The sequence below is a fragment of the Ips typographus genome, linkage group LG9 (genome assembly GCF_016097725.1).
Source record: "Ips typographus isolate SLU linkage group LG9, UJ_Ityp_2.0, whole genome shotgun sequence".
NCBI lineage: Eukaryota > Metazoa > Arthropoda > Insecta > Coleoptera > Curculionidae > Ips > Ips typographus.
In genome coordinates, this window is record NC_138430.1 from 8,413,540 (window position 1) to 8,425,345 (window position 11,806).

General features: G+C 32.4%; 5 protein-coding genes across 5 annotated transcripts; all 5 read right to left on the reverse strand.

Moving 5' to 3' along the window:
* Nucleotides 1-1,790: 1,790 nt before the first annotated feature.
* Nucleotides 1,791-2,638, reverse strand: LOC145734143 (salivary C-type lectin 2-like). The gene is made up of 3 exons (XM_081987310.1): nt 2,378-2,638; nt 2,146-2,322; nt 1,791-2,092 (listed from the first exon to the last, which is right to left on the reverse strand). The coding sequence occupies exons 1-3, from the start codon at nt 2,442-2,444 to the stop codon at nt 1,830-1,832; spliced, it is 507 nt and encodes a 168-aa protein (XP_081843436.1). The 5' UTR covers nt 2,445-2,638; the 3' UTR covers nt 1,791-1,829.
* A 1,778-nt stretch (nt 2,639-4,416) lies between these two features.
* Nucleotides 4,417-5,336, reverse strand: LOC145734144 (C-type lectin 16-like). The gene is made up of 3 exons (XM_081987311.1): nt 5,056-5,336; nt 4,828-4,995; nt 4,417-4,770 (listed from the first exon to the last, which is right to left on the reverse strand). The coding sequence occupies exons 1-3, from the start codon at nt 5,120-5,122 to the stop codon at nt 4,508-4,510; spliced, it is 498 nt and encodes a 165-aa protein (XP_081843437.1). The 5' UTR covers nt 5,123-5,336; the 3' UTR covers nt 4,417-4,507.
* Nucleotides 5,337-5,458: 122 nt separating this feature from the next.
* On the reverse strand, nt 5,459-6,272 carry LOC145734145 (C-type lectin mosGCTL-1-like). Its single transcript, XM_081987312.1, has 3 exons — nt 6,117-6,272; nt 5,835-5,999; nt 5,459-5,781 (listed from the first exon to the last, which is right to left on the reverse strand). The coding sequence occupies exons 1-3, from the start codon at nt 6,178-6,180 to the stop codon at nt 5,528-5,530; spliced, it is 483 nt and encodes a 160-aa protein (XP_081843438.1). The 5' UTR covers nt 6,181-6,272; the 3' UTR covers nt 5,459-5,527.
* A 1,041-nt stretch (nt 6,273-7,313) lies between these two features.
* Nucleotides 7,314-8,067, reverse strand: LOC145733886 (salivary C-type lectin 2-like). The gene is made up of 3 exons (XM_081986925.1): nt 7,909-8,067; nt 7,681-7,857; nt 7,314-7,623 (listed from the first exon to the last, which is right to left on the reverse strand). Exons 1-3 carry the CDS (start codon nt 7,970-7,972, stop codon nt 7,361-7,363), a joined length of 504 nt encoding a protein of 167 aa, XP_081843051.1. The 5' UTR covers nt 7,973-8,067; the 3' UTR covers nt 7,314-7,360.
* A 627-nt stretch (nt 8,068-8,694) lies between these two features.
* LOC145733859 (PI-PLC X domain-containing protein 1-like) lies at nt 8,695-11,414 on the reverse strand. Its single transcript, XM_081986893.1, has 6 exons — nt 11,174-11,414; nt 9,970-10,127; nt 9,680-9,921; nt 9,439-9,624; nt 9,081-9,382; nt 8,695-9,027 (listed from the first exon to the last, which is right to left on the reverse strand). Exons 1-6 carry the CDS (start codon nt 11,253-11,255, stop codon nt 8,696-8,698), a joined length of 1,302 nt encoding a protein of 433 aa, XP_081843019.1. The 5' UTR covers nt 11,256-11,414; the 3' UTR covers nt 8,695.
* Nucleotides 11,415-11,806: the final 392 nt, after the last annotated feature.

The following is an 11,806-nucleotide window of genomic DNA, read 5'->3' on the forward strand; positions in this document are numbered from 1 at the left end:
TATAGACAAGGTATCACAAGTTTTAAAAAACGAGATTAAATTTAGATTAAGACGCTTAAAAATACAATTAATTTCTTCTTCAATTAAGTAATAAAATATAAAAAAAAATAAAAAATTAATAAATTAATTTTTTTTCCATTTTTAATTTTTTTTTACTTTACTTGTTCAATTTGACAAAGTAAGTATCTCTTATAAAATTCTGATTTGAAACTTTGAGTTATTACGTTCAAAGACCCAAAACCAACCCAACCCAACGTCAAAATTGTCTTGAAAACGGTAAAAATTGACTTAAGAAGCTTAAAAAATGTCTTTGTAGCCAGTTTTCCTAGTTTCAGACAAATTAAAAGACTTTAGTTTTGAAAATTGACTTAGAAACCAGGGAATTTACTTTGAAACGGTGAAAATTGACTTGAGAGGCTTAAAAATTGTCTTTGTAACCAGTTTTCACAGTTTTCAGACAAATTGAAAGACTTTAGCCTTCACAATTGTCTTAAAAACGGTGAAAATTGACTTAAGAAGCTTACAAATTGTCTTTGTAACCAGTTTTCACAGTTTTCAGACAAATTGAAAGACTTTAGCCTTCACAATTGAATTGAAAACTGTGAAAATTGACTTGAGAGGCTTATAAACTGTCTTTGTAGTCAGTCGTCATAGTTTTCAGATAAGTTGAAAAACTTTAGTAGGGAAAATTGACTTGTAGCATGAAAAACTACTTTATCTAAAATTTTTTACTACAAATCAACCTTGAAAATTGACTTGGACACCAAAAAGTGACTCTGAACCAATGAAAAGTGACATCAGAAGCTTAAATTTTGCATTTGAAGTAAGTTTTCATAATTTGAAAATACATTTCAATATTTTAGTATTGAAAATAGTCTTAAATACAGGATATTGATATTAGATTCATGAAAATTTACTTGAAGACTAACTTTTCAGGTTTTTTTACTTTGCTTTTCATTTTCTTAGAACTCTGGACTATTTTTTAGGGCTTCAAAAACTGCTTTCAGCTTGGAAAATCGAGTTTTATGGTTATCTTCACCAAGTTTTTGACATAGCAGAATTAAAAAACTATGTTTACATGGTCCATAGCCTTAAAAACATGCCATTTCAAGCTTTGTCAGTATTATATTGACTTCTAGACGCTTCACTGTGCTTTAAGACTGAAAAATCGAATTTTAAACTGTTTTTTACAGTAAAAGTAAAGATTCAGACTCTTCATTAATGAAATTAAACAATTTTGACATTAAATTCTACGATATCAAGTCTTAAACACTAGTTTTTAGAATTAAATTAGTCCGAATTTTCGGTTACCAGTGTAATTGATTTAAAAAAAAGTTTGAATTGAATGATCAGTTTTACACTATCTATAGTCTAAAAAATTGAACGCCAGTAAACATTAGTCAAAAAATCCTGTTTTTTGACTATTTTCAGTGTACTTGTTCCCAATTTGATCAAAATTGATCCAACGGTCTGATAATTGTTGCAAAAAAAAAATTATTTACGATTTTAAAACTGAATTTTGGAGGTCTGTGTTTCTTAAGAAGCGTTCTTCAGGAAAATGACATAATGCAACTTATTTTTTAATTGGCTATGGATTGGTATTTAAAACTGGACCACCCTGTATAAAAACGTTTCTTTTTTAAACTATTTTGTTTATAATCAGCACTGTGCAAAAACACCATCTTTATGACAGAAATAAGTCAAGAATGAGAAATTAAGAATAATGTGACTAGAAACATCCTAACCTAAAAATAATGAAGCTCATTTTACTTTTAAAGAAAAAAAATAACTTTAATTGATTATTCCTTTTTTGATGATGATGTCTGCTATCAACCACATTGGTCTAACTCGATCACCATTCTAGTTTGACAAGCAAAACTTATTTCTTCATTACAGCGTATATCATTCCATCCGAGGTAATCTATTGGTTCGCAATCTAAGTGAATACAATGTTCTAAATTCTTATAATTGTCGGGTTGACCAGATAGGAAATGTGAAAACAGTAGGGGCCTTCCTGTGTTAACCCAAAAAAACTCGGCAGAGGGCTTCAGAGCTTTGCGAGCACCTATCCAAATTCCGAGACTCAAATTTTCTGGAAATATAAATAAAATAGGTACTGTTTTATCCCATAATTTTTTTACTAACTAGGGTTATTTGAATTGCGTTTTTCTGCTATTTTTTCTGCCAAAGCGTTGGCTAACGTTATATTTTCTTTAGCTGATAGTGGACTGGCAATCTCCATACCATATTGCAGGCACAATTGAAGGGCTTCATCGAATGTAACTCGTTTGTCCACGATTAAATATTTTCTTTCCCAACAATCTAATAAAGTCATAAAATATACAATAGAGTCTAATACCTACTTAAAAATACTTACTTGCCCGTAAAACTGCAATAAATGTCAACAGGAAAAATGCAAGGGATGGTAACGTTTTGCCTTCCATTTTTACCCAAGTACTGTTGAATAGATGCTCTAAGCATATGAAACAAAAACGTATATATGAGGTTTTAACGTGATAAAAATTAGCTCAAAATAGCTTTACATAATAATTATTATCTTTCGGCTTATACAGGATGAATCATTTTAGAAAATGGCAACAGACATGAAAGCTGCAATAATTATTTTATATGCAAAATATTGCTTAAAGAGAGTATAGATGCAGTTGTTTTCTCGAATACATATCTACTGATAGTTTATTTATGGTATTAATAGTGATGATGAAATTAATATGTTGATTATCTAATTTAAGTGAAATAATACATTTAATAAAACATCTAACAGGGATTCTATCTTAATTAAATTTGTTTCAAACGATAATAGACAAAATTAGGTAAAAAACAAAGATTAGCAGCATTTAGTCTGGCAAGCAAAACCAATCTTAACACTACACGTAAGATCGTTCCAACCATATTTAGCGACACCCTTAATATTAGCTTTCATCAAATGAAGACAATCTTCTTTTCCTCCAGTATTATCAGCAAAACCAGATAAGAAATGTGTGGCAATAACCGATTTTCCTGAATTTATCCAATTTTGTATGTTCCGATTGCGTAGTCTTTTCTACAGGTTGTACAGTCACCTAAAATTAGAGAAGATTGAAAAAAATACAGTGCGGTTAAATTACAGAAAATGTTTAAATAAAATACTTTCGCTAACAGTTTCTGGTGACTATCAAATATGGTCTGCTTTACTAATCTTTAATAAGCTTACCATTTGTGAGGGTTGAAGAGACTGCTAGACCAAACAAAGTTGTTAATAATATTTTAAAAGACATTGTTTTAAAACGTTTTGCTTTGCTAGATTTTATTGACTAAAAAATTCAATGAAATTGTCAGATTATATAGGCTACAGAATTATTGTTTATTGTATTGACTTTGTAGCTTAGTGATAAGAATTACTAAAATCAGTTGTATAATTACTTTAATTCCAAAACATATTTACTTGGTTCAGTTTGGTAAATATAGGTTGATATCCTCAAATTTCGTTTTTATGTCAAATTTGTGGGTGTGTGTAATGATTTATGAAAAAATACAAAATATAATATATAATATAACCAAAACCGACCATAGGAAAACCGTGTAACGGACAGAGAAACGTACATTATTGCATGCGCGGGACTAAGACAGAAAAGGAAAAAAATATCAAGTAGGCCATTTTTTCAGCGCGCTGTTGCCAAACGCCAAGTATCACCAATACCGTCGACAAAATTAATTTTTTATTGGTGCGCTTTTTTTACAACAGCGCGCTGAAAATATGGCCTACTTGATATTTTTTTCCTTTTCTGTCTTAGTCCCGCGCATGCAATAATGTACGTTTCTCTGTCCGTTACACGGTTTTCCTATGGTCGGTTTTGGATTTACTACACCTGTATGCTAAATCTATGTGTCCAACCTACCAAATCTACTCATGGTTGCTTGCAGCAGATTATTCAATGTATTTTTTTAATAATTCAACTTTATTTATACAAACAACCTATTATATTATTTAAACTAACTTAGAACACTAGCCAGAAACTCTAGTCTTGCACAAATCTACATCTTCTCAGAAGTGCTTACCAGAATGAAGAAAAAGTGTTGAAGGAAGTGAAGAGAGGAAAGATCACCTATCTGGGTCACATAATGAGGAGTTCAAAATATGAGATACTCCTCTTAATAATCCAAGGGAAGATTATCCAGAATTGAGGGCAAAAGATCAATTGTCTTCTTCAGATCTATTCAGAGCAGCAGTTTCCAAAGTCAGGATTGCCAGGATGTTAGCAAACCTCCGATAATGGAGAAGCTACATGAAGAAGAAGAAGGTTTTATAATGGATACCCTATTTTTCAACTATTTTATTATAAAAAGCTTCCAGCAAGTTCAGATCTATCAACACTTTTTAAGTTACATATTGTTGAAGTAAGATTTCCACTTTAAGGGTTGAACAAAAATTTCTTTTATTGTTTAGGAAAAATTACATTTAATTCTCCTAATACTGATTTTAATTTAAATAATCGTTTCATAAAACTATTCACACTCGATAATCATTGAGGCAGCATCGAGTTTGGCAAGCAAAGCCTATTTCATTGTCACAAGAAATATCATTCCATCCATGAATTACCAATCTGCTGGAAGTACGGAAGTGAAGACAATTTTCGTTATTTTCGTAGTTGTCGGGTTGGCTAGGTACAAAATATGAGAAGAGTAGAGGTTTTCCAGTGGTAACCCAATAGAAATTGGTCGAATTCCTTGGAACTCTGCGGGCACCGATCCAAACTCCTAGTTCCAAATTAGCTGAAAATTTCATTTATTGGAGTAATATTACTTTTAGTGTTAAACACTTTAACTAACCGGCTTTACTGGAAATACTAGCTTCAGCTTTCAAAGCATTAGCTAATGTGACGTTTTCTTCAGATGTTAGTGGACTGGCAATCTCCATTCCGTATTGCAGGCACAATAGAACGGCTTCATCGAATGTAACTCGTTTGTCCACGAGTAAATATTGTCTTTCACAACAATCTAATGAAGTCATAAAATATACAATAGAGTGCAATCTAATACCTACTTAAAAATACTTACTTGCCCGTAAAACTGCAATAAATGCCAACAGGAAAAATGCAAGGGATGGTAACGTTTTGCCTTCCATTTTTACCCAAGTACTGTTGAATAAATGCTCTAAGCATATGAAACAAAAACGTATATATGAGGTTTTAACGTGATAAAAATTAGCTCAAAATAGCTTTACATAATAAATATTATCTTTCGGCTTATACAGGATGAATCATTTTAGAAAATGGCAACAGATATGAAAGCTGCAATTATTATTTTATATGCAAAATATTGCTTAAAGAGAGTATAGATGCAGTTGTTTTCTCGAATACATATCTACTTAGTGATAGTTTATTTATGGTATGTGATGATGAAACTAATATGTTGATTATCTAATTTAAGTGAAATAATAAATTTAATAAAACATCTAACAGAATTCTGATTATATTTTAATTAAATTTGTTTCAAACGATAATAGACAAAATTAGGTAAAAAACAAAGATTAGCAGCATTTAGTCTGGCAAGCAAAACCAATCTTAACATCACACGTAAGATCGTTCCAACCATATTTAGCGACACCCTTAATATTAGCTTTCATCAAATGAAGACAATCTTCTTTTCCTCCAGTATTATCAGCAAAACCAGATAAGAAATGTGTGGCAATAACCGGTTTTCCTGAATTTATCCAAGTATAGTTTCCAATGCCATTATCCAGAACTTTTCGTGCTCCCATCCACACTCCGTTCATGTATCCATCTAACGTAAGTTACAATCAATTATAATTATTGTTTAAGTTTGATTATACTCACAACCAGGACTTTCCGCTTTAAATGCTGCAATTAGGGCATTTTCTTCTGTTCTAGTTAAGGGACTGGCTAGTTCCATCCCGTATTGCCAACACAAGTAGAAAGCTTCGTCGAAGGTTACTTTGTATGTTCCGATTGCGTAGTCTTTTCTACAGGTTGTACAGTCACCTAAAATTAGATTGAAAAAAAATTACAGTTCGGTTAAATTACAGAAAATGTTTAAATAAAATACTTTTGCTAACAATTCTGGTGACTATCAAATATGGTCTGCTTTACTAAGCTTACCATTTGTGAGGGTTGAAGAGACTGCTAGACCAAACAAAGTTGTTAATAATATTTTAAAAGACATTGTTTTAAGACGTTTTGCTTTGCTAGATTTTATTGACTAAAAAATTCAATGAAATTGTCAGATTATATAGGCTACAGAATTATTGTTTATTGTATTGACTTTGTAGCTTAGTGATAAGAATTACTAAAATCAGTTATAAAATTACTTTAATTCCAAAACATATTTACTTGGTTCAGTTTAGTAAATATAGGTTGATATCCTCAAATTTTGTTTTCATGTCAAATTTGTGGGTGTGTGTAATGATTTATGAAAAAATACAAAATATAATATATAATATATCCAAAACCGACCATAGGAAAACCGTGTAACGGACAGAGAAACGTACATTATTGCATGCGCGGGACTAAGACAGAAAACGAAAAAAATATCAAGTAGGCCATTTTTTCAGCGCGCTGTTGCCAAACGCCAAGTATCACCAATACCGTCGACAAAATTAATTTTTTATTGGTGCGCGTTTTTTACAACAGCGCGCTGAAAATATGGCCTACTTGATATTTTTTTCGTTTTCTGTCTTAGTCCCGCGCATCCAATAATGTACGTTTCTCTGTCCGTTACACGGTTTTCCTATGGTCGGTTTTGGATTTACCACACCTGTATGCTAAATCTATGTGTCCAACCTACCAAATCTACTCATGGTTGCTTGCAGCAGATTATTCAATGTATTTTTTTAATAATTCAACTTTATTTATACAAACAACCTATTATATTATTTAAACTAACTTAGAACACTAGCCAGAAACTCTGGACTTGCACAAATCTACATTTTCTACATCTTCTTAGAAGTGCTTACCGGAATGAACAAAAAGTTGGAAGTGTTGAAGGAAGTGAAGAGAGGAAAGGTCACCTATCTGGGTCACATAATGAGGGGTTCAAAATATGAGATATTCCTCTTAATAATCCAGGGAAAGATTATCCAGAATTGTGGGCAAAAGATCAATTGTCTTCTTCAGATCTATTCAGAGCAGCAGTTTCCAAAGTCAGGATTGCCAGGATGTTAGCAAACCTCCGATAATGAAGAAGCTACATGAAGAAGAAGAAGGTTTTATAATGGATATCCTATTTTTCAACTATTTTATTATAAAAAGCTTCCAGCAAGTTGCTTCCATTGTTTAGGAAAAATTACATTCATCTAATTCTACTAATACTGATTTTAATATAAATAATCGTTTCATACAACTATTCACACTCGACAATCATTGAGGCAGCATCGAGTTTGGCAAGCAAAGCCTATTTCATCGTCACAAGGAATATCATTCCAGCCATGAACTACCGAATTGCTGGAAGTACGTAAGTGAAGACAATTTTCGTTATTTTCGTAGTTGTCGGGTTGGTCGGGTCGAAAATATGAGAAGAGCAGAGGTTTTCCAGTGGTAACCCAATAGAAATTGGTTGAATTCCTTGGAACTCTGCGGGCACCGATCCAAACTCCTAGTTTCAAATTAGCTGAAAATTTCATTTATTGGAGTAACATTACTTTTAGTGTTAAACACTTTAACTAACCGGCTTTACTGGAAATGCTAGCTTCAACTTTCAAAGCATTAGCTAATGTAACGTTTTCTTCAGATGTTAGTGGACTGGCAATCTCCATTCCGTATTGCAGACACAACTGAACGGCCTCATCGAATGTTACATTTTGATCCACGATTAAGTATTTTCTTTCAGTGCAATCACAACCACCTAAGAAAATTATGATAAAACTAAAATTTACAACTAAAAAAACTAACTTACTTGCTGGGAAAAATGCCATAACCGCCAGCAGGAAAAAGGCAATCAGTAACGTTTTGGTTTCCATTTTTACACAAATACTCTGGAGGAGTTTCAAAGTTAACTACATAAAAACTCCAAAACAAATTTTATATATACAAGCAAGTAAACAGTATTTAAGAACTTAATACCGTAATTCGCTGATAAAAATTACCGGAAATCAGTTATGGTTTATGTATTACTCGGCTTTAGTTTGTTTACTTTTAATGTTTAAATGTATGTGATTCGTAAATTTGAATGAACGCAAACCAGGGATAAATTTCCTGTCAACAAACATTAAAAAGGGAGAACAGAGAAAAAGAGAAAATTATTGTTATGAGTTTCAAAAGGTAAAAGGAAACATTTGGAAAACTATGCAATAAGATAATATATCTATTTCTGAGTACATTAAACTGTTCTGGAATTACCGTACCTCAAAGTCGGAATGAGGTTAATCCACCATTTTGCAAACAAAAAATAAAAATTTTATTTATTTACTGGTGCGTCAACACCTCAATCTATATAAACCATATCTGGATGAATTTCATAATCGTCTTCAATGAATAAGTTTGCACAATTATTGATTTTGGTGTCGCAATGACGTGGGTCTGTAATGATGATGATTATATTAGTAACAAAGCTAAAAACAACATAAAACCTAAAGGAAAGATTTATATTTTTATGTATATTATCGCAGATATTCATCTTGTTTTAATGCTTTCTAGGTTTGTTCCTGACTTTCAATCAAAAACCAACTAAATAAAACTACAAATCAATAAGGATTTGCTTTATTTCCCTCAATTGCCACACGAATTAAATCATTACCTAAAAAGTAATCAGTTGCAACAATATTAACGTCGTTAAACCACTCATCCCTGATCCATTTGGTGACTTCTTTATTTACACCCTGAGCTAAATCCCTTAAATTGTTCTTTCTTAAAATAACATCCCAAGGTTGAGGGGTGAGTTCAGCCATTAAAGCCCACATAGGGTTCGTGTTGCTTTTGTGCTGATAAAGGGCGCTATACAAATAGTCTTTCAGCTTGGATAACTGGTTGCTATCGCCCCAAAACTGTTTGATTGGATGCCAAAGCCAAGGAGTGTCTGGAAATTTGTGTTTTAAGGTTTGTTGTCTATGAATTGCGATTAAAGCTTACGATTTACTGTATTTCTATCCGCGTAAGAAATTATGATGCTTTTGTTCTGCGACCAGATTTCGTTTAGTGTCGGTCCACTCCCGGCTTGCAATCCTAGTGGTATAACGGCAAAATCGCCTAAATACTCATGCAAAATTTCAGTAAACCTGCTATGCAATGCCCTAGTGAAGTTTGTAGGGAAAGGGAATCGGTGAAAGTCTACAAATATCACTTCTTGTGGGGCCATCTCCGCAAATTTTCGTATCTCCTCCAAAATTGGCTCTATTTTCGTTACCTTAACGTGGTCGTGGTAAATGTAAAACCTAGTTCAAAAACTATCCAGTTAATTAAGGTAAATAAAAGTACTGCCAGAACTTACCCTCCTTCAGGTGTATAACCAATCCTTAAATCCAGGTAACGTACACCAAAAACCAGCTGAGTCCAAATGCTTCTGTCCTGGTTCAGGACATACCCTTCAAAGTAGGAAATAATACCTTTATAAGACCCTGAGTTGTGGGTACCTGGAATAACCAGATTTCCGATTTTCTTTCTTCCCAAATATTGTCTGCAATTTAAAGCTTTTTGCTTTACTTTTCCCTGATTAGATTAACGATAATTACCTGTTATCAAACATCCAAGTAGGTTCAATAGCCAAACACCTAGAGTCAATAATCATGTCATACTTAATGGAAGCAATCCAGTAAGGCAAACAGTGAGAACCTTCATCAGCCCTCACCTTATTCCTGTCGTATTCCCAATTTCCTGGCAACCACGGTTCCCTAAATTTGATTTTGGTTCTGTAATATCCATTGGGATAGTCTATAGTTCTGATTTGGGCTATTGCTGATGAGAAGGTGTCTTCCTGAAAGTTTTCTTTTAGACTTGATAGCATTAAAATAGTCACACTTACATCTCGATCACGTAAGTTTTTAGTTGATAGCACTATGTAGTCGGGTTTGGTGATGCTATTGCAGTTTCTAGTGATCCAGTTTAGTTCCAAGTAGTTGTCTTGTAGTGGCGAAACGGTAATGTGAACTTTTCCGCAAGAACCCAAAGAATATTCCAGTGCTAAAAATGTTACTGAATGAATTAAGGTGATTTTAACATATTTTCTGAATTTTAAGGCTGATTAGCATTAAAACGATGTTAGCCATGAAATATTAGAATATTGAACTTGATACGATGGTGATTCACGGAAGCCATTGAATGAGTTCTACATTACTTTGAAGATGATTTTAAAACAAAAATTTTGTAACAAAATGTAAACTTATAGGCACATTTATTATCTTAACTGGGAAGTATGGTAAAATTAATTTTTACTTTATTGATTGTTATTAAAGGTCGTTAACTGATAAAGTATTTTTAGTAGTAAAGTTCACAGTGTGTTCATCCTAAAGCAAGGTTATTTGCCTAATTATATTAGAAAAATTCAACAAATGCAACTAAGAAAAAAACATATTAAATCATCCTGTCTGTCGTATACTTAGATATTTTTGTAAATCTCAGATGGAAATCAAAGAGTGCTACTTTAAAGACAGGAAATAATCTCAGATAGATGATCTATCTTAAACCCTCTAAAATTTCTTGTTAGTCCTAAAAAACACCAAAAAATACTAACTACTATACTAACTGAATTATTCCATAATAAGAAGAGTTTTTTAACTTTGACAGATTTTTCTCAACTCGCGTATTTTGACAGTTACAGGGTGGTTGACTATGTCGCTTTCAGGCCTTTGCAATCTATTTTTGACCACCCTATATAGTGTCTGTAGTAAAAATTTATTTGAGTATTTTGATATTCCTTGTAACATTCTGGTTGTGCAGAAAATTACACATTTTAACAAATTAATATGACAACAACGAAAGTAGAGGTACTTTTAAGAAATAAAATATTTCCACAGATTTTACTTTGATAAATTTTTCCAACAATTCTACACAAACATACGTGATGTAATAAACTAAATTTTTGCTTAAACTAGTATAAACCGAAACTGTGTAAAACAAGAAACAATGCACAGAACTGTTGATTTTTGCACCGACAGGAAATTAAACCAACTTTCACTTTTAGCAAAAAAAAGACAATAAACTGACCTTAAAAGGTACTAATAACTAACCTTCCGGTACAGAAGCATACACAGACTCCCCCAAACAGACCGTAATAACAATCCAACTAATAACACTAACAACACTGTACATTCTGCCACTGTACCAACGACATCACTTTCTTTAATTGCCAATAATTACCACGATATCTAATTATTTATACATATCAGTCCAAAACAAGCTATAGTTAGATTACGGAGATGGCCAGCATCGTGCTGTAAACCTAAATAGGTAACAACTAAGTGAATTAAGTGTATTTGTTGTTTCTTGTTTGCGTCGTGTGTAATGGATACAAGGGGGAGTTCGATTAAATTAAAGCAATTAGAAAGCTGTTTTATCAGGCCTGGTTGTATTGTTTATTAACTTGAAAGTACCAGTTTAACACCCAAAACTTTTGGATTGGAACTTAATTATAATTTCTTTTAGGAGCTAAGTTGTTTAAAACTAATTTTCTTACAGCCCTGGTAGCTGGTATTGAAACATTTCCTTTGTTTTATGTTGCTATTTTAGCTTGAGTACAACAAAGAAATTTAAATTACTTTTAGTGTTTCACCTGTTTGTTATTTTTTTGGTTTGTCATGTACCATGTATGATAAATACTAGTGGACTTTGCTTATAGTGAGTCATTATTCATTTATCGTGAA

Coding starts and splice junctions, on each gene's coding strand:
- LOC145734143 (XM_081987310.1), bottom strand. CDS start 2,444: ATGGAAGGCAAAACGTTACCATCCCTTGCATTTTTCCTGTTGACATTT. Junction 2,323..2,377: donor TATTGCAGTTTTACGGGCAA/GTAAGTATTTTT, acceptor TGACTTTATTAG/ATTGTTGGGAAAGAAAATAT. Junction 2,093..2,145: donor ACGCAATTCAAATAACCCTA/GTTAGTAAAAAA, acceptor TTATATTTCCAG/AAAATTTGAGTCTCGGAATT.
- LOC145734144 (XM_081987311.1), bottom strand. CDS start 5,122: ATGGAAGGCAAAACGTTACCATCCCTTGCATTTTTCCTGTTGGCATTT. Junction 4,996..5,055: donor TATTGCAGTTTTACGGGCAA/GTAAGTATTTTT, acceptor TGACTTCATTAG/ATTGTTGTGAAAGACAATAT. Junction 4,771..4,827: donor TAGTATTTCCAGTAAAGCCG/GTTAGTTAAAGT, acceptor TGAAATTTTCAG/CTAATTTGGAACTAGGAGTT.
- LOC145734145 (XM_081987312.1), bottom strand. CDS start 6,180: ATGTCTTTTAAAATATTATTAACAACTTTGTTTGGTCTAGCAGTCTCT. Junction 6,000..6,116: donor CTCTTCAACCCTCACAAATG/GTAAGCTTAGTA, acceptor ATCTAATTTTAG/GTGACTGTACAACCTGTAGA. Junction 5,782..5,834: donor TAAAGCGGAAAGTCCTGGTT/GTGAGTATAATC, acceptor AACTTACGTTAG/ATGGATACATGAACGGAGTG.
- LOC145733886 (XM_081986925.1), bottom strand. CDS start 7,972: ATGGAAACCAAAACGTTACTGATTGCCTTTTTCCTGCTGGCGGTTATG. Junction 7,858..7,908: donor TATGGCATTTTTCCCAGCAA/GTAAGTTAGTTT, acceptor TAATTTTCTTAG/GTGGTTGTGATTGCACTGAA. Junction 7,624..7,680: donor TAGCATTTCCAGTAAAGCCG/GTTAGTTAAAGT, acceptor TGAAATTTTCAG/CTAATTTGAAACTAGGAGTT.
- LOC145733859 (XM_081986893.1), bottom strand. CDS start 11,255: ATGTACAGTGTTGTTAGTGTTATTAGTTGGATTGTTATTACGGTCTGT. Junction 9,922..9,969: donor AAAACTTACGTGATCGAGAT/GTAAGTGTGACT, acceptor GAAAACTTTCAG/GAAGACACCTTCTCATCAGC. Junction 9,383..9,438: donor GGTTATACACCTGAAGGAGG/GTAAGTTCTGGC, acceptor TTTTTGAACTAG/GTTTTACATTTACCACGACC.